We start from the raw sequence: 20,151 nt of genomic DNA, 5'->3' as shown, positions 1-20,151 counted from the left end.
TTAATAGTTTACGGTCTTAGAGAGAAATACATGAAAATCTAGTATAAATTAGAATTATCAGAAAAGTGTTCGTGAAATACCATATAATTTACAATTGCTCTGCAATGATGTTTCTTCCTTCTCAACATTGCTTATAACTTCTCATTGTATTATTAACTCGAGGTTGTACTACGACTAAATACAATTACGGTTTGTGAACCACAACAAACTGTTGTTCACGTGTTAAAATACGTCACTGGTACTTCCTTTATGCTTTCTGATAATTTAATAAATATGTAAATCACCACCTAGAAAGTGATACAAATAAACGGTTTACTATAAAAATGACACCATTGAGTTAAAAAAAGGCAAAATCTTCATGTTTTGAAAAAAAAATCACAAGCTTTAAAATATGAACCTCAATATATACAAATGATGTTCTTACTAGGTCATTATTTGCATTTAGTCGCTTACTAAAATAGCAATTAAGTGACTAGCGAATCAAATCAGGAGGGCGTCAACATACATATCACGTGCTTATGCTCTGGTGTTCTACATGAAACTCAGATGGGCGTGGTTATCTTACTCCTGCCCGACGTATAAATTGTGGTGTAACTCGGTTTGCAAGAACTTGTAATTAGTAGAAGAAAGAAGACATCATGACCAAAGCAGTTATATTCGGAAGCAGTTACATCGAGCGGCTTAGAAGATTCTGCGATGACAACCTCGAAACTCCTTGTATCACCGTATTCTGCGGCCGAGGAGGTCTTCGCACGGACCGAATGCACCAACCTACTTTGAAAACTTCGGCTATTTCGTTTTCTGGAACCGTTGCGGTTCCGTTTACGTCCGTTTCGGTCGCACACAGTGATAATATGTACATATTTAATACCCTTTAAAAAAACTTCATATGTTTCTAGTATAAGTTTCGATTATAAGTTGCGATAACTTGTGCCCACTCCTTTTGCAATTATTTTTTAATAGAATATGTTTAAACTAAAATACGTTTCTTTTCGGCTCATTTTTGGTTCTGTTCGTTTTAAACGGTCACACACATATATATGCATTATTCAAAAGTGTTTTAATTCGCTTTAAATAACAAAATGTATTTCTTCTTGGTGCCGTTTTGGTCCGTTTCGGTCACTCACCGTATTCAAATGTAATTGATACCCTTTAAAAAAAACTTAGTGTTTCTTTCCTTTTTTCGTTTTTGTCCGTTTTGGCTAAACGCAGTGATCAAATGTATATTGAATATCCTTTAAAATAACTGCATACATTTTTTTCTGTCGTTATACACGGTCAAACACATTATTCTCTTGGGTTTACTTCGCGTTAAATAACTTCATATATTCCTTTTTTTGTTACGTTAAGGTTCCGTTTACGTCCGTTTCGGTCACAAAGACTGATGAAATGTTTAAACGGTCACATATTCAAAAGTGTTTTCTGTTATCAAATGAATTCAATTCGCTTGGAATAATCGTATGCCTTTCGTTTCGGTCCCGTTTTGTTCTCATAAACAATACAGAGTAGATAATACATATATACAAATATGGGTGACAATAATACATGGTGGAACAGGATGGACATTAGTATTGTAAATTAATTATGTCATTAATATCGGTAATACATTTAGCCATTGATGTCAATTCATGTTGTGTTACATAATTGAATAATGTATGATATTTAAATGTGCCATAATTTCACATTCTCCAGACAAAAGTAAAATAATAAAAAAAGAGGGAAAAGAAAACTAACCCATTTAAAACAATTCGGTACACAAATAGAACACAATTATGTTGAAAATGTTGATATAATTATCCATTTATAAATCTTAGAACCATTTACACAAAATTTAACAGTGTGTCTATACCGCCACAAGTATTTTTTATGCTGTGATAAGTATGGATTGCTCATTTAAATGGACAACTTTATCAATATTTTAAGCATTTAATAAATTGAAAATAATATCAAAATGAGCCAAGAAATCCAACGGAGAAAAAATTAATAAAAGGGGGAAATTAACGTAACGTATAAAAAAATGCGATGTCTCGTCACTGCATTATGATATAATTGCCTTTCTAATGTATGAAGATCTAGTCATGTGCTTGTATTTATATAACATAGATACATGCATTATTGTATGTATTTGGCATATATAATATACACAATATATAGGCCTACACGACAAATAAAGAAACACAGCTCAAATTTACCAAAAAAAAACACATTTACAATTTCGTTTCGGTTCCGATCGGGGTCCGTTTTGTTCACACACAATCTAAACTGTATTGAATTCCCTTAAAATAGCTTATGGTTTCCATTTCGACTCCGTTTCGGTTTAGTTTCGGTCCGTTTCGGTTCCGTTTCGGTCCGTTTCGGTTCCGTTTCGGTCCGTTTCGGTCCGATTCGGTCCGTTTCGGTTCCGATTCGGTCCGTTTCGGTGATTCGTCGCACCGGTTTTGTACTATGAACCTGGAATGTCCATAGGGGTGCTGATCAAATGAGGAATATTCGACCACAAGACAAGACAGTCACATGGCACAGAACTCAGAGAAATATTTTAACTTATTTCCAAACTCTAAATATGACACAGACTTCCCATATTTCAGGAGACCAACTGAAATCGGCTCCTTTTCCCAGGATAGCACAAGACAGTTCGTTTCAAGTAGACAGCAGATGAAATATTATATACCTCCAGAGGATCCCAATGATGTTTGTTTTGATCTTAAAATTGGATACAAAGATTATATCAGGAAAGATGAATCCAAACCAGACCTGTTAGATGACTTGTTGAGATGGATTATCAGTAACCCTTCCGTATTTGCAGTAAAATCTGACAAAACCAAAGAACAGACAGAAAACAATATTCCTCAGTAAGTATGTAGCACAATGTATATGAGATGGTCTACAGGCATGTAGTACATTGACACACAGATTTGGTAATGGTTTTATATTAAAACTCCTATTTATTTAAGCTCCTAGAAAACATCAATACCAGCAATTATAAGGCCCAAGGTCCTGATGTGATCCCAACACCATACTGAAAAACTGTGCTCGCCAACTGTCTCTTACACTTCAATGCATCTTCCAGTGCTCGATCGACAGTGGCAAACTACCAGCTGACTGGCTCCATGCTACTGTAACACCTGCTTTTAAGAAGGGGAGACATGCAGTTATAAGGCAGTGAATTATAGACTGCTCTCGCTCACCTGTGTATCCTGCAAGCACATCATGAACCAACTGGAAAGGAACAGGATCCTAACATCATTTAACCACCGCTTCAGATCAGGCTATTCATGAGAGACGCAGCTAGTAACATCTGTCCATGAACTCATGAGGTAGTATGACGTCGGTGCCCAGATGGACATGGCAATTTTTGACTTTTCAAAGGAACTTGACACGTCCCCCACAACAAACTACTCCATAAGATGAACATGTACAGGGTGGATAGGTAATTGAACAGCTGGCTTATTTAGAGACTTCCTGACAAATCGTAGCATAAAGGTGGTGGTCAACGATGTAGAGTTAAACTCAGTCCAACTGCCTACTGTACAGGAGCATCCAGAACATGAGAGACCACCTGCAACTCTGAAAGGACTTTGCTTACTTGGAGAGATGGACATCAACATGCCATCAGTGTTTCAATGCCAAGAAGTGCTACATCATGAGCTTTAACTGCAAGTCACAACACTTCTACCAGCTTGACAATGCAACCACAACCTACAGCAAGCACAGGAATCCCCATATCACAGAGTGACCCTCTCAGAAGACCTTTGATTTGGTCCACACATCACCAAGATAGTAAAGATGGCCAACCCCACTCTAGGGTTTATGCTGAAGAACCTGAAACATTGCCCAGCTTCATGTCGAAAAACAGTGCTCCTTGCCCTAGTTTGGTCAACTGTAGAGTATATCTCTTTGGTCTGGGACCCCTATCACGTCCCCACTTAAAATGAGAAGGAAGCAGAACAGATTAGCGTTTTTTTATAAAGTGGCCGAGGGGCTGTTGCCAGCCAGTACTGTTAGGATTATTTAACACCAATCCGAGGGGAACGGAACATTATAGCTTAATATTTGACGGACTGTCGCAAAAAAACATATAGAAAACCAGGAAACCAACAACTGTAGTTGCTTTAAAACTACAAACTGTAATACACCTGTCTATAAAAACGCATTCTTTCCCAAAAAGACCATTGACTGGAATCGGCTTTCAAACAATGTTGTTCGTGCAGAGTCACTCGAGGGTTTTTTGAGTTAGCCCTACTGCAACTGCACAACTAAGCGCCTCTGAGCACTCTCTCTCCCGATGTGTTTATGGCTGAGAAGGCCCTACATCGTACAGTCCAGATCCAGAAGGAACTATTAAGCTTTGTGTTGTTTTCAGCTTGCATACATTAGTGAGTGTATCATGTTTCAAAATTTCAGTTTGCATTCATAGTTACAATTGAAAGCTGCTCAGAATAATTCACTTATATATATACAGTTATAATCAACATACAAAAGAAAATAAGCATTTGGATATTTAAATTTGAAACTGATAGACTGTGTACCCAATGCTACCATTAGGACATTTGTAAACTGGCCATGTCATTCATAGCTGTATAAATTCATCTGAATTCTATAGGGTCATATAGAGGCATTCAATTCAATAATTTCCAAATGTAGACATATCAATATATGACATTGAGGAGAAGATGTGCAGTAGCAGGGAATAACACATTAATAGGTGCTAAAAAAGTGGAAATATTACATTCATGCTGAATTTTAAAAGTATAAGATTTCTGGATATGATTGCAGAAAGTACAGATTTTGAAATTTACATCTATTTTCCCTCAGAGGCATCAATACAGATTTTGTGTGCTGGCGAGGCTTGCTGACCAGATTGCTATGTACACCGTCCCAGACCTCTGAGGGCTGGAAAATAGCCATCATACGATTCCGAGATACTTTTTTTCTTTGTGAGTTTGATACAAAGAAAAATGCAGAGTTTAAGAAAAACAGGACTGGAAAACAAGATGAGATGTGTTATTGGGGATGGAAATTTGAGCAGTATGTGACAGCTGGTAAGTATATTAATCCATGTTAGACAGTTTTAACTCAAGTTAAGGGGTATAGGGACAGTCCGTCCTGTCAGCCAACATTTCATTTTTAACAATGAACATTGTTGGAGCTTATTCTATTTTTTTTACAACTAACAGTTGAAGTGTATCTATGTAACTTCTGAAGGAGTAGTTTGTTGTTTCCTTAATTGTAAATATGTATTGTCAATATTCTAAATATTCGAGGGTTCTCTTCAATTTCCAAATTACCCTAAAGAAAATAAATTAACAGCAAAATGTCATCTTAAAAATGTTTATATATGCACAATGCATGTTAGTGTACATGTACGTGCTTGACATCAAAGAATCGATACATACATGTGCACAAATCGATATCAAGGAAAATCATTAATAGTAAATGTTCAAGTCATTAGAGACCTTATATAATTTCAGAAACCTAATATTTAAGTGACTGGACTATATCAGCAAGTTATTATGCAAATTGACCATAAAAGTTCAAAGAATTCCTTGCTGTTTTATTTCCTATTTGTTTATGAATCGAAGCCTCAGATTGTAAAGCTAATATTTATTATAATTATATCATAAGTTAATATAAAAGATTGGGATTTTCAGGTACACAGAATGGCACTCCAGACACTAACACTCTTGTCAACACCAATGAGGGTTACTGTACTGTTGTGCGCTCAAGGCTGAATTCTCACTCCTTAGGTAAGTTGAATTCCAGTTTTTCAATACATGTACTAGAAAGACTGAATATAAGAAAATGTTTAAGAACATTAATTTATTTGGAAAATTGATGTGTAGATGCTTTTTTCATAATTTGAAGAGTACGACAGTATCATTTGCACAAACTCAATTTTATAAAAGATCAAATTGATAAAAGATGAAACTCAAAAGCAAAGATTTCTTATGATTTCGATGTATAAATTGAACATTGCCTTGCTAGAGGAAAGAAGCAATGATTGAGTAGTTATTTGTCTGAGAGGACTGACCATCAACTATTCTCTACAATAAATAGTTTTTCTAGAGAAAATATACTTCGCATTGTACATATGTGTACAATGTTCTCTTTCACAGTATATGTGGCAGAACTGGACTGGGTTGATTGTTGGTGACAAGGTAGCTCAATTGGTAGAGCATCCGTTTAGAGTTCGGAGGGTCCCTTGTTTGAATCAAAGTTTGCATGCATGGCCATGTATTTCTTTATTTTTTCCTGTTATAAGAGTAGTGAGCTTGTCAGGATACCCTGGGTTGTAAATAGTGATGTTTTCGGAGGCAACGACTTAAAAAAAGAGATGGCAGAAAGCAGAACTGGACTGGGTCAATCGTCTGCGACCAGGAAGCTCAATTGGTAGAGATTCCATCTGTAGTTTCGAAGGGTCTGACGTTTGAATCCCAGTCTGGCTGTGCATTTCTATTTCTCCTGTTGTAGTACCTGGTATGTATATATATATAAAGTACATGTTTTCAGACTTACTGTATTGCATCCTCGATACTCCAGGTGTTACACTCACCTTTGCTCTCTGCACCCGTGGAATATGTCCAAGCTAAATCGATGGCTCAGTGTGCACCACCATGTGGATGAGACGAAGAGACTAGTTGGATCCTTTAATGTACTTCCATTTATTTTGTTAGTCACATAACGGTAAAATTGACTGGCTTTGAAATCGGGTTTTGCTCCTTTGTGATCTTAAAAGTACAGGTACCAGTCTAGAGATTGGTAATTATTAATTTTACCCGAGACCAATCAAATAACTAGCCGCATGCCTTCAAATTGGCTATGACATATTCCAGGGGTGCAGAGAGTGAAAGAGAGCATAACCCCTGGAGTGGAGTATCAAGGATGACTTAATGGCGGCGTAATTGTTGTAGTGTCTGTGGTCCTGTATTGTAGTGTATGGCGGTGAAGTGGATGCAGCAATTTCTGAAGCAGGTCCAGGCAAGCCTTACCAGTATGTGGAGTTTAAAACTAACATGGAGATTGAGACTCAGAAACAGGATTTCAGCTTCAGGAGGTCAGTTTATATAAGTAACCTAAACCTTATAAGTCCACCTGGCAGGAAGTGCAGGTCAACCTGTGTTGTCATGGCGTACAGTAGTGTTCATCATCCTCCATCCATCAACATTCCTGTAAGAGATGGCTAGTTCAGATTGGACTAGATTTGGAGAATCTCTGTGCCCCGCTATATATGGAGATTTACTGTATATGTAGACACCCATGGGTCAGAGGGTGGAGCCTAATAAGAGAAATGAAGTACAAGAAATATGATCTTTTTTTTGCAACTCCACCATTATATTCCAGTCCAAGTTAATGTAAAATAATAAATGCATATGGTCTTGCAGTACATAAATGTTGTTGTTTTTCAAGCTCATTCAATATCCATGATATAGTCAATCTAGTGTCTTACTGGCTGAGGCATCCATTTTAACCATATTTAATACAAATGTTCATGGTTTTGCATTGATTATGTGTTGTTATTTGTCGACTAATGTCACTTCCTGTGTGTATATCATTCAAACTGTGGTAATGTGTGATATAAGAATATTTGCCAACTCTCCCCATTTTGGACGCTAAAATTGAGCATTTTCAACTAGTCAGTGAATTTGCGAAACTATTCCTTTTTTGCAAGATCGAATGATTTCATCTGAAAGAAAAGCTCAAAAGATGCCATTTAAAATAGAGATTTTTCTTTGGGGTATATACACACCTTTTATTTATGTTTTTGAATTCTGAGCACACATAATCATGGAAATTTAAAAAAAAATCAGGCAAGCATTCAGTGGTTAGAAAATTTACCTTTCTTGATTTGTATTGCTTTGATATAACTGTAGATTTGAATAAAAAGTCCTTTAATTATATCAATACTCCCTTGAACATCTAGGTACAAGCTGATTAAGTGGTGGGCCCAGAGTTTTCTGGTTGGTATTACGCAAATTGTTGCTGGCTTCCGTGATCGGGATGGGATAGTTCACAGACTAGAGAACTTCAACACATTAGACATTCCTAGCATTGCCAAGGTAAGTACATAAGAATTACTCTGACGAGAAGAGACCTTAACTAAACAGACTTTCTTAACAAGGCAAATGTTGGTACATAACACGTGGCTTCATTGAAAGATTTTAAAATAACAAGTAGACAGATTTCTCTCGTTAATTGCATCTTTTTTTTTGCAGAATCTAAGAGATCCGTGGAAACCCAATGTATGCTTCAATTTTCTGGATCAGTTCCTCACTTTCATCAAGCAAACAATTGTCACCAATAATCACAGGTAACTTTTGTCCTTGCAATTATGTAATGTTTTAATTTTTGACATTCACTAAAACTTCTATAAAGGATATTGGCATGGAAACAGATACTCCCGGTATCTTAACAGATACTCCCGGTATCTTAACAGATACTCCCGACAGATACTCCCGGTATCTTTACAGATCCTCCTGACAGATACTCCCGACAGATACTCCCGGTATCTTGACAGATACTCCTGACAGATACTCCCGGTATCTTTACAGATCCTCCTGACAGATACTCCCGGTATCTTTACAGATACTCGCGGTATCTTAACAGATACTCCCGACAGATACTCCCGGTATCTTGACAGATACTCCTGACAGATACTCCCGGTATCTTTACAGATACTCGCGGTATCTTAACAGATACTCCCGACAGATACTCCCGGTATCTTTACAGATCCTCCCGGTATCTTAACAGATACTCCCGGTATCTTAACAGAAACTCCCGACAGATACCCCCGGTATCTTAACAGATTCTCCCGACAGATACTCCCGGTATCTTAACAGATACTCCTGACAGATACTCCCGGTATCTTTACAGATCCTCCTGACAGATACTCCCGACAGATACTCCCGGTATCTTAACAGATACTCCCGGTATCTTAACAGATACTCCTGACAGATACTCCCGGTATCTTTACAGATACTCCCGGTATCTTTACAGATACTCCTGACAGATACTTCCGGTATCTTTACAGATACTCCTGACAGATACTCCCGGTATCTTTACAGATACTCCTGACAGATACTCCCGGTATCTTTACAGATACTCCTGACAGATACTCCCGGTATCTTTACAGATACTCCTGACAGATACTCCCGGTATCTTTACAGATACTCCTGACAGATACTCCCGGTATCTTTACAGATACTCCCGGTATCTTAACAGATACTCCCGACAGATACTCCCGGTATCTTAACAGATACTCCCGGTATCTTAACAGATACTCCCGGTATCTTTGTTGCCTCTTTCTGTATCAGTGTTGTCAACTTGCTGTTTCAGTGTTACCCACTTCCTGTATTGTTTTCCACTCCATGTTTCAGTGTTGTCCATCTCTTGGAATGGGAACCAGGTTGTGACGTTAGGTGCCAGAGACTGGAGCCAAACTCCCAGTATGCATTTTTACCTGAGTGGTTTATCAATCCTTCCAATGAAGTGTGAGACTGCAGGATTCTTCCCCATCATGTAACTTAATGACTTAAATCAAGAGTGCTCAAACAGTTTGTTGACATAAACTTAACTTTCATTCAGGTCAAAGGTCATAGTATGTTTGGTTTTGTCTTATTTTGTTTAACTTCTAACAGCTAAGGTCATTAAAGGATGTGCCTCCATATGTGTTGTGTATGTGTGCTTGTGCGCGTGTGTGTGTGTGTGCAGGCCTGGGAGGCAGGGTGTTGTAGTGTGTCTCAGACCAAAGGTCATGTACTGTGATAAGGGTACAGCTATGTATGTTTCGACAGTGTTAGGCAGCTATATATGGCCTTATAAAGGTGGGAAACTTTGAAAATGGAAGACTAAGGGAACCAGATTGTCTTTTTTTTTTTTTTATCTATGCATGCAATGTCAATGGTTTGATTCGCTAGTGCAGCTGTGATACTGTTAGTGACTTGTATATATAAATATGTGGTACATATTTAGGTATGTAACTCAAAACAAACTGAAAAGTGTACCTTTGATAATGCTGTTTTTCTGATCATTCAGCACCACATGGATATTTTTTTATATCCATTGCTTTAATCGTTCTTTCTCTTTGTGGTATATATGTAACATATTCTTTAATAAGAGATTTAGATTTTTCAAGCCCCAGTCAGCCATAAGAACCTCTAAACAGGTTAATTTCCTGTGCATTACTTGGTAAGTTTGTATTGTTGACTTCAGGATAACTCATGGTAAAAGCATTGCCTATCTGTGTCAAATTAGATGTCTTATATGATTGCATATATGAAATAAAATGTGGAGCTGTAACAGTAAGAAAGATGCGTTTGAAATATTAAACAAGTCTTGAAAAAAAACCCATTGAAGGGAGATAATTCATGTATCTTATTCTCTGTAAAAAAACACATTAAAGGGAGATAATTAATGTATCTTATTCTCTGTACGGGCATGTTCCTTTTTGTTTCCGACTTATAACTTAATTTCTGACATTGTCAACTGTTAATTTAAAATATTTGCAAGTTTTTTTACGAAACTGTGCTGCAGATATTTCCTGAGAACAGATTAAAGTTACATCTCTATATATATTAAATCCCCTTTCAAATCTTTTTCTCTTGCTATTTTTACCATTTATTTATCAAATCTCAAGACAAAAATGAATTAATCAAGCTATGGATAATGAAACGTAGTCAATATGACAAAAATAGCTCTATCATATGTATTCAATTCAGACATTACAATTGGCAATCTTATTATGTATACTGATATAAGTTGAACTTGTATCATTTAATAAAACTGATTTTCATTTTTAATATGAGATTTTTTCTTATGTTTTTTAGTTCTGTGTTAAATGAAAACCATAATATTTTATTAAAATTTTCATTGATTGACTATTACAAGAATTCAAAGGAAATCATCTGTACCAGCAATTGACCCATGAAAAAATCCAATATAGTTTGTTATTGATAAGGTTGCAGCAGCCTCATTGAATTTATGCAAATTTGGCTGGATATCAAGCTTGAGCAAGAGATTTGAAATAATTCCTTTAAAAAGATATCACCATCAGCCGATCAGACTGCAGCAGCCTCATTTAACAGGTGAATGTCATAGCATTCAACTTGAGTGTGGGTAAAAAATATACTGGGCATGATAAATCTTTCATAAGATATCCTCTTGAAGCCATCAGCAAATCAGATTGCAGCAGCCCGATTTAACTTGTAAATTTGAGCGAGCATCAAACAAACTAGAGATAAGCACATGGGTTGAAAGTATACCAGGCACTTTTAAGCAAACTCTGATTATTCCTTAATATGAACTCGTTCAAAAAGCATCAAATTGAAACTTGGATGGTCTGTTGGCGCAGTGGATAACACACTTGCCTTTCACCAAGGCGGCCAGGGTTCGATTCCCCAATAGGACATGAAAAGGTACGATGTCACCTACCTAACCACATGGATTTTCTCTGGGTACTCCTGTTTTCTCCCACCTTAAGACCCCCACACACTATAGCTAGCTAATCCAATAAGTGTAATAAAATACCCTGGTAAGTTGAAAGAACTTAATTGTTTAAATGTTTTTTTAAAGTATCAGCTTATCTAATGACAGTGTTTTTAAATATGTAAACATTTGGCCCTGCATCAAACTTGAGCTGGGGACTTTGGAAGTAAGTGTACCAGGTAAGGTTTAAAAAATCTTATCATTTCCTCAATGATATGGTTGGAAACATATCTATACATCATTCATGATGGCAGTCTTATTAATTTCAGATCCAACACTCAGAATCAATCAAAGCTCACAATTGATTCTAGAATATATTAGCAGTTATACGAAATTTTGATGAAAACAAGGCAAAGTATTGCAAGGCAATCCATAGTCCCCCACCAGTAATGATTTCTATATTGAACAAACAGTCGGGTAACTCCAGTGAAATACAATGTAGTACAGACGATACGCCCGGACAAACTGTTTCAAAAATTAAGGTCCAAGGTCAAGGCATAGGTCACAGTGAGGTCATAGTGATCTAATTCTTGCATTCTGCACTTTGCCATCCCAAGATATCATTGTACACCAAATCTGGTTACTCCAGTTGAAAAAGAAAAGAAGATGTGACCCGGACAAACTTCTTGGAACTGGTGGGGGACTAATAAAGCATTCCTTTGGAGATATCCTACAGAAGCCCTTAGTTGTCCATGTTCAAGACGGCCACTGGCGACCATATTGAAATTCAGATCTGGGCCTAAATCAAACATAGTTGGTAATTGTTAAATGTTTCACTAAAATCAAAGCCTTTCTCCAAGATTTATTGCATGAAAACATTTGTGCAGACACTTCAGGTGAACATTGACGTCTAAACAGTTAATTCAAACTTTGTTGGTAGTTTGAAAAACTCAAAAGCAGTACTTAAATGCATGGCAACCTCCGGCTAATGATAACCAAGTGATCTGTAGCCTCGCCATTGCTTGACAGGTGACTCAACAGAGGACCATTGAAGGCTTGATCAGAAATCTTACCAGGCATTATTACATAAAATATTGGCCACATTTAGACATATGTTATATGTCCAGGGATAAAGTTCACAACAATAAAATATTGTGATCTCTCTTCAAAAGAAAATATGTCAACACTTGGGGTAAGGGATACTTCAAAAGAAATGTGATTTATTTAAGTTAGTTCACCTGAAGCTGAAGAATTAAACATTAAACTGCATCAGAGTTAGTCATATGATTAAATTCTGCAGAGGATTGCAAATAAATGTTAATAATATTTGACAAAATTGTGCAATCCTGTTCAGAATTAATGGACTAATACTTATGTACACTGTATATGAACTATTTATGACATATAAATGTGTCATCTGCTTTTAGGCTGTAGTGACCAAGGGGTATTTTGTTTCCATGAATTTCCACTATGGATCTTTATACGAAGCAATGAATTGAATTGAATACGAAGCAATTAATTTACTGAAGCATGAAATAAATTGTTGAGATATGTACATTTTTTTTGTACATCCCTCAAATATCAGCACCTATTACAATAAAAAATTCTCTCATTGAAATGACCCCCATGCGTTTTGAGAACAGATTTTTACCCTCCAGATATAATCTGTTGATTTCAACTGATAATCACACACTGGCATTATATTTGAATACATTATGCATGAGATAAATTATCTGTCATGTGGCAGCTGTAATGGCCATGCAATTGTAAACAAGACGCCCTTGGACCTGTATAAACAAAATGAAATACCAGTAATTCAGTTATATGAATGTGCATATTCCTTGGATTAGTTAAAATTTGTCAATCCTTTTTCAGTAACCTACAGCTGACAATCAGCAACACCCTTGTGCCTAACATGAGGCACCACCTCATAAATGCATGGCCCATCGATGCCTTATGATAATTTTTCCACCTCTGTTCTTCATCAGTGTGACTTCAAGATTTTTTGGGACCTGTTCTTCTCTCTATACCCATAACATTGATTCTACCTTTGGCTTGGATTTGGTCAATTCTTAAACACTGGAGTCTTTCTGGCCTCCCATGCAGACAGACATGGCTCGATGTTCAAAACAGTTGTAGCATTGAATTTTCACAGAAATTGACCTGTCCACACAACCCCAGCAACTAAGGTGGAGTATTGGGGTGGGTGCTGCAGTGTCTGTGCCGCTAAATTAAAGTGAGGTTCAACCACTGGATTTTGTACAAGTTACATCATTACCAGAGTACTATCTAATAGGGTCTTTGTCTTGTGACAATTATGGGATTTCCAGAAATTAAAATTTATTAATTAAATACTAATGTCCCTGTTATAAGCATACTAATGTTGATAATCTTCTACCATTTGGCAAAAATGCATTAAAACAATTCTTAGACACAAAGTCTCTTTTCATTGGACCGAAACTTGGATCACATTTGCTTGGCGATTAAAAAATTCAGAAATAAATTTGTGTATGTATTCAACTTGTGCTATTGACATATCTTTATAAAGTATTATTGAACTTAATGTAACCACAATCCAAGTAAAATTAATCCTGTCATATCTAAATTGTAGCCACATTGATTTTCAAAACTAGTTATAGGAAAATACAGAATATGGCACGCTATCTTGTGATAATTGTGTGTGTAATATATCAAATTACATTGAAGTTAAGAGGTAGTGAATTAAGGAAAATTGTTACATTATGCACCAGGGACAGCCTTACACTGTGACTATAATACAGTAAAACTGGTCTAAATTAACCCCAAGTGGAGCTTACGTAATTAGGTTGCTTTTCAATTACCTATAAATTAAAGTTTGGAGCTTAAAAATCAAATCCTTGTCACAGGACATTCCAGGTATTAATTGTTCAGATGATTTACTGAAATAACTTCCCAACAACCATCCATTTTTTCTTCTTCTGCAAAACACATTATTACAAATTTTGAAATGATATTAAACACAAGCTGAGAGACAAATATGTAGTCTTTTTATAACTCTTATTATAAAAATGATATATTAGAAACACCATGCAAGACAAATACGAATTAAATCAGCAATCTTCCTATTGTTTTTTTATATATACTTTTCACATAAGATTTTTATTTTTCATAATGCTTGTCATCAAGCTCGCTCTCACAGTATCCATTACTGTATCCATAATAACTATGAAACACTAACACACAAGCATTTTATGTAGTATATACCTTTACACTTTTAATGTTCTTCTTAATGTTGAAGAATCCGAGGCATACCGTCGTATTTTAGGAATTTGTCCAATATTCTTAGAACCTGTCGCTGTATATAATTATATTATTATACCAATTACAAAATATATTTCTTTGTCCATGTTCATGTTCCACTCCACCTGTACCACCTATGTGGATTGTTATTATGTAATGCACAAAGGCATTTTTGCCTATTGCTTAATAAAATAATATAAGGAAACGTGAAGAACACACAGAAGATCTGAAGAGCTCAATAGTGTTTTGAGTATATCATTGCAGTGTACATGTAGATGTCACAAGAGTGCTTCTACAGCCTGTATCTCATCCCTGGACATTGCATTGAGGCCGAAACCCTTGACATCTTCTTTGTGCTCCAAGTCTCTAAGTTTGTTCACTTTTGGCTTCAGACCTTTGGACACATCAGCGATCTCTGTGTCTAGTCCATTGAAATCTGAAAGTACATAGAAACAACAAACACAAGTTACCTCAAAAGTCTGTACAAAGACCATGCATAATCTGAACAATTGATTCTTCTGGTTGATGTGAGGGCTATCTTATAGTTCACACTTAATTAACTTTTCACCCCTGAAGACACATTTGAATCTCTTCCAATTCAAAGGTTGGTATAGTTCATTATGAAATTTCAGAGAAGAATGAGTTAAGTCTGTTTAAGTGAGACCAACTATTTTGAATCAATATCCTTGTCCAATAGTGAAATTTTAACACATCCAGCAGAAAGTCAATGCACAACAGCAAACAGCTGTAAGAATTGTTGAGGGGGTTCTGTGGGGGTTTGTAGAAATGTTGAGGGGGTGCTGTGGGGGTTTGTAGAAATGTTGAGGGGGTGCTGTGGGGGTTTGTAGAAATGCAAATATTTGTACTCGCTGACTGGAATCTGTAAGCAGAAATCTGTTTTGTCAACAAGGATGTAATGTGAATGACATCCAGCATCTGTACACAGACCAAATGGAAAGCTATATCAATATTACATAACTCAAGGCGCGGTTTTGAAGCAGGACAGAAGTCATTATTTTTGCACATGCCCACTCAAAATTCCAACTATTTTAAGGTGAACTGTCAGTCTGAATTGATAGCAATGATAATATTAGAAGCTGTCTGTCCCATAGGTCATAACAGAGGACATGAAATGTATACTGTATAATGGGAAATTATCGCCAACATGAAATATGTAGTAATAACATGTGAATGGCGAAATTAACACTGGGCGAACATGAGCTTTATCGGAAAAGGGCGAATACCTGGTATTTTTATGGGTGGGAGTTTCCCAGTATACAGTACAATATAATAAATAGAGGTTACACAAAGAGTGGTTGTTGAATATGGTATTTATTTCACTTGAGTTAGTTAATTTTCAAAAGTTACAAAAGACACAAGCTTTAGCGAGTGTCTTTCTGTAACTTTTGAAAATTAACTAACGAGAGTGAAATAAATACCATACTCAATAACCACGAGTCGTGTGATCTGTTTCTACCACAATCTCATGAACATACACACATGTGTTTGTTAACAAGGCTGGCGTAGTGATATGACCCATATATAAAAAGTCACTCATTAATATTCAAAAATGACTTTATTTTTTTACAAATTTAATTATTGTCAAAATTAATGTTTCGGCAGCAACTTTGTGAAAAAATAAAATAGATAAATGACTTTAAATATTGAGAGTAGCAGTATTGCATTAATTTATATAAATTAACCACAGACTATATGCGCGTAAGCATATCGTACGAAGTCTGCCTCCCGCCAAGTGATGAACCGTTGTAGACGAACTTATCGCTGTCAATATCCAAAACCATAGGCCTACGTTTCTTCGTGACGGTTCTATGGTTGACGTTTATAGTGAAAGTTCAGCTATAGTCAGACCGTCTAAATAGCAATAACGGGACGTTGGGAGAACGAAATATTTCCCGACACTGTGACAGATCTAGTTTTGGTGTCAAGACCTGGACACACAACGGTGTGACGTCGAAACGATATCGAGCATCTGTAGCAATTTTGCCTGAAACTAGAGGTCAAATCTTTAAGTATCATCTTTTAATATTGCCCTAATAACCCTCCTTTCTGCATAACCTTACAAAGTCACCAACATTTGTCCGATGTTGACAGCCGACGACGTAAACAAAACAGCAGGTGTCAAAAAGCATGTGGAAAAAGTCTTCACCGGTCAAAGTTCATCTTCTCGACCAACCAAAACTCTTGAAGTCATATACCACATGTGGTATATAACTTATACTTATCTAACAGTCTGCATGTTTATACAATGATCTGAGAGTGGAATAACACAGCGTATTGGGGTAGAAACTATAGAAATTCTCAGTATTAAAGGGGTACCTGTCCATTTCTGTAGGCTATACATCGGTCTGTCTGTGGTTCCAGAAAAACTCAATTCCATAGGTGTGAACACATATAAAGAGAATCAAACTTCAGACTATTGGAGTTTCACTTCCATTACAATACTGCACTGAAAGACATTGTGTAGGAGCAGAAATACAAGACTTAAATTATAACTAGAACTGTAGGCCAAAGGCTAACTAATACCCCCCGCTCCTATATAAACCAGAACTGTAAGCCAAAGGCTAACTAATACCCCCACTCCTATATAAACCAGAACTGTAGGCCAAAGGCTAACTAATACCCCCGCTCCTATATAAACCAGAACTGTAGGCCAAAGGCTAACTAATACCCCTGCTCCTATATAAACCAGAACTGGAAGCTAAAGGCTAACTAAGGTAAATCATTGCAAAGCAATCCATAGTCTCCCCACAGTAATTATTTCTTTATTCACTGAGCTGTACACTTATTTAAGTATATATAGGTAACTGACATACTTTCTTTAGTCCCCTCCCAATGGTAAAACATACTTGCAGACCAAATCTTGTTAGCCCAGATGAACCAGTTTTGCTGAAATTGTCCTTTTAGTTGAGGAAGAGTTGTCATAGCAAAGATTTTTAACAAAAGGCCATAACTCCTTAAATGAAAAAAATACTGTGCATCAGGGGTAATTATCATATCTGTAAACTTTCATTGAAATCGGACCAGTTATTAAGGGGACAATGGGTGTTTGTTTTCAACAAAGGGCCATAACTCCTTTTAAAAGGGTCGGAATGAAAAAGTGAAAAAAATAAAAACGTCAGGGGTCAGTTACCATATCTGTAAACTTTGAAATTGGCCAAGTAGATTGGAGAAACTGACAAACTGACAAACTGGAAAAAAACCCAAAGAGGCTGTGAGGGCCTGTATCACTCACCTGCTTCTTTTGTTACATGAAACTGACCTTTAGGTAACTGCAATTTTTTGAAATTTGAAATTTTAGTTTAAAGCTTTTAATCATCGTTGACCTTTGACTCCGACTAGCACCTGAAGTGGACATTTTACCTCATTTCTGTAATATAGAACACGATTCACAGCTGGTCTACATAATGCTTTATAGGATATTGTTGTTTGAAGTTTTTAACATATCTGACCCCTGTGACCTTGAAACTAGGTCAAGGTCATTTTAATGAAGAAACTTTATAGCACTCCATCCCAGGTACCTTCTGACCCTGGGCCTTATGGAACTTGAGAAGAATATTGTTAAAGCTTTTAACCCATGTTGACATTTGACCCCTGACTAGCACTTAGAGTTGACCTTTGACCTCATTACTGTAATAAAGAAAAAGGTCCACACTGCTGGTTTACATAACATACTCAAGTATCATGACTCTAGTTCAAATTGTTCTTGAGATATTGTTGTTTGAATTTTTTAACATATTTGACCCCTGTGACCTTGGAAGTAGGTCAAGGTCATTTAAATAACAAAACCTTACAGCACTCTATCCCTGGTACCTACTTGCCAAAAGTCATGACCCTGGGCCTTACGGAACTTGAGTAGAAGATTATTAAAGCTTTTAACCCATGTTGTCGTTGACCCCCTCCGACTAGCACTAAAAGTTGATTATTGAACTCATTACTGTCATCAAGAAAAATATTCTCACTGCTGGTCTACATAACATACCCAAGTATCATGACTCTAGTCCAAATGGTTCTTGAGATATTGTTGTTTGAAGTTTTTAACATATTTGACCACTGTGACCTTGAAAGTAGGTCAAGGTCATTTTAATGAGGAAACTGTATAGCACTCCCTACACAATTAACATACTCAAGTTTCATGACTCTAGTCCAAATGGTTCTTGAGATATTGTTGTTTGAAGTTTTTAACATATTTGACCCCTGTGACCTAGAAAGTAGGTCAAGGTCATGTTAATGAAGAAACTTTATAGCACTCTATTCCTGGTACCTACTGGCCAAAAATCATGACTCTGGGCCTTATGGAACTTGAATAGAAGATTGTTAAAGCTTTTAACCCATGTTGACATTTGACCCCCGACTTAGCACTTAAAGTTGACCTTTGACCTCATTACTGTAATTAAGAAAAAAATTGGCACTGCTGGTCTACATAACATACCCAAGTATCATGATTCTAGTCCGAATGGTTCTTAGGATATTGTTGTTTGTAGTAAAACAAGAGGCCCAGGGACCTTAATAGCTCACCGGGTATTTTATTTTTCAATTTAAAACCTGCTGAGTACCATGCATACAGGTTTATCAAAGGAGTACAGTAAACAAAGTTTCAAGCAGAACTACATGCAAATCTGTTTTGGTGGGAAAGACCACATTTCCCCTAATAGGACCCACCCATCTACCACAAAAAAGGGGGCCCACACACCTCAGTTTATACAAAATTGATTCTTTTGTCCCTAACCATGCTTCAGACTGCATTTAGTTTAAATCCCTTCACTTGTATAGTATTGGGCCCCGCTCCTCCGTCCCCAGTGGGGCCATGCACACCCTCCGTTTATACAAACTTGAGGCTACTTTGTCCAAAGATGCTCTAGAACAAATTTGGTCAAAATCCTTATATTGGTTGAGAAGAAGAAGATTTTTAAAGATTTACCTATTTTCCCCCTATTTGGCCCCCAGGGGAACCATACTCTCCATTTATACAAAACTGAGAACCCTTTGGCCAATGATGCTCCAGACCAAACTTGGTCAAAACCCTCTAAGTTGTTAAGGACGAGTAGCGTTTTAAAGGAAAAATTTGACGGAGGACGGAGGACGGACACCGGATGCTGCGCCATGGCATAATTATATAAGCTCACTTGGCCCTTCGGGCCAGGTGAGCTTAAATAAACTTAGTTACCATATGTGAAATCTTTCATTGAAATTGGCCCAGTATAGTTTTGCAAAAGCTGTATGGGCAAGTGTTTTTCAACAAAGAGCAATAACTCTGTAAACAAGAGGCCCAAGGGCCTTAGCGGTCACCTGAGTTATATCATAGGTACTGGTAGCTTTATTTTATTGTTTAGATGTGATGTGGAAATCAGCATGTAAACTAAGTGAAATACAATACTTGTCATGTCATCAAAGGATAAGAATTTGAAAATATTGGTAAATGTTCCCTTTGGG

General features: G+C 36.7%; 2 protein-coding genes across 2 annotated transcripts in view; one reads left to right on the top strand and one right to left on the bottom strand.

Annotated features, from left to right (window-relative positions):
• The first annotated feature begins 2,425 nt into the window (after positions 1-2,425).
• Positions 2,426-10,794, top strand: LOC110464239 (decapping and exoribonuclease protein-like). The gene is made up of 7 exons (XM_021519347.1): positions 2,426-2,852; positions 4,816-5,042; positions 5,652-5,747; positions 6,934-7,054; positions 7,922-8,057; positions 8,214-8,308; positions 9,375-10,794. Exons 1-7 carry the CDS (start codon positions 2,515-2,517, stop codon positions 9,490-9,492), a joined length of 1,131 nt encoding a protein of 376 aa, XP_021375022.1. The 5' UTR covers positions 2,426-2,514; the 3' UTR covers positions 9,493-10,794.
• A 3,636-nt stretch (positions 10,795-14,430) lies between these two features.
• LOC110464248 (p53 and DNA damage-regulated protein 1-like) overlaps positions 14,431-20,151 on the bottom strand; it is a 38,210-nt gene continuing 32,489 nt past the window's right edge. Inside the window, exon 4 of the mRNA XM_021519356.1 lies at positions 14,431-15,136. Coding sequence (XP_021375031.1) covers positions 14,979-15,136 — 158 coding nt within the window. The 3' untranslated portion in view covers positions 14,431-14,978. The remainder of the gene's footprint in view (positions 15,137-20,151) is intronic.

The sequence above is a fragment of the Mizuhopecten yessoensis genome, unplaced genomic scaffold (genome assembly GCF_002113885.1).
Source record: "Mizuhopecten yessoensis strain PY_sf001 unplaced genomic scaffold, ASM211388v2 scaffold10975, whole genome shotgun sequence".
Classification (NCBI taxonomy): Eukaryota; Metazoa; Mollusca; class Bivalvia; order Pectinida; family Pectinidae; genus Mizuhopecten; species Mizuhopecten yessoensis.
The sequence above is the reverse complement of the archived record's forward strand: the minus strand, read 5'-3'. Positions and strand labels throughout refer to the sequence as shown.

Excerpts from the sequence above, each read along its gene's own strand:
- LOC110464239 (XM_021519347.1), top strand. The coding sequence starts at position 2,515 with ATGGCACAGAACTCAGAGAAATATTTTAACTTATTTCCAAACTCTAAA. Across the intron at positions 8,058-8,213 it reads ACATTCCTAGCATTGCCAAG|AATCTAAGAGATCCGTGGAA; the intron begins GTAAGTACATAA and ends TTTTTTTTGCAG. Across the intron at positions 8,309-9,374 it reads ATTGTCACCAATAATCACAG|TGTTGTCCATCTCTTGGAAT; the intron begins GTAACTTTTGTC and ends TCCATGTTTCAG.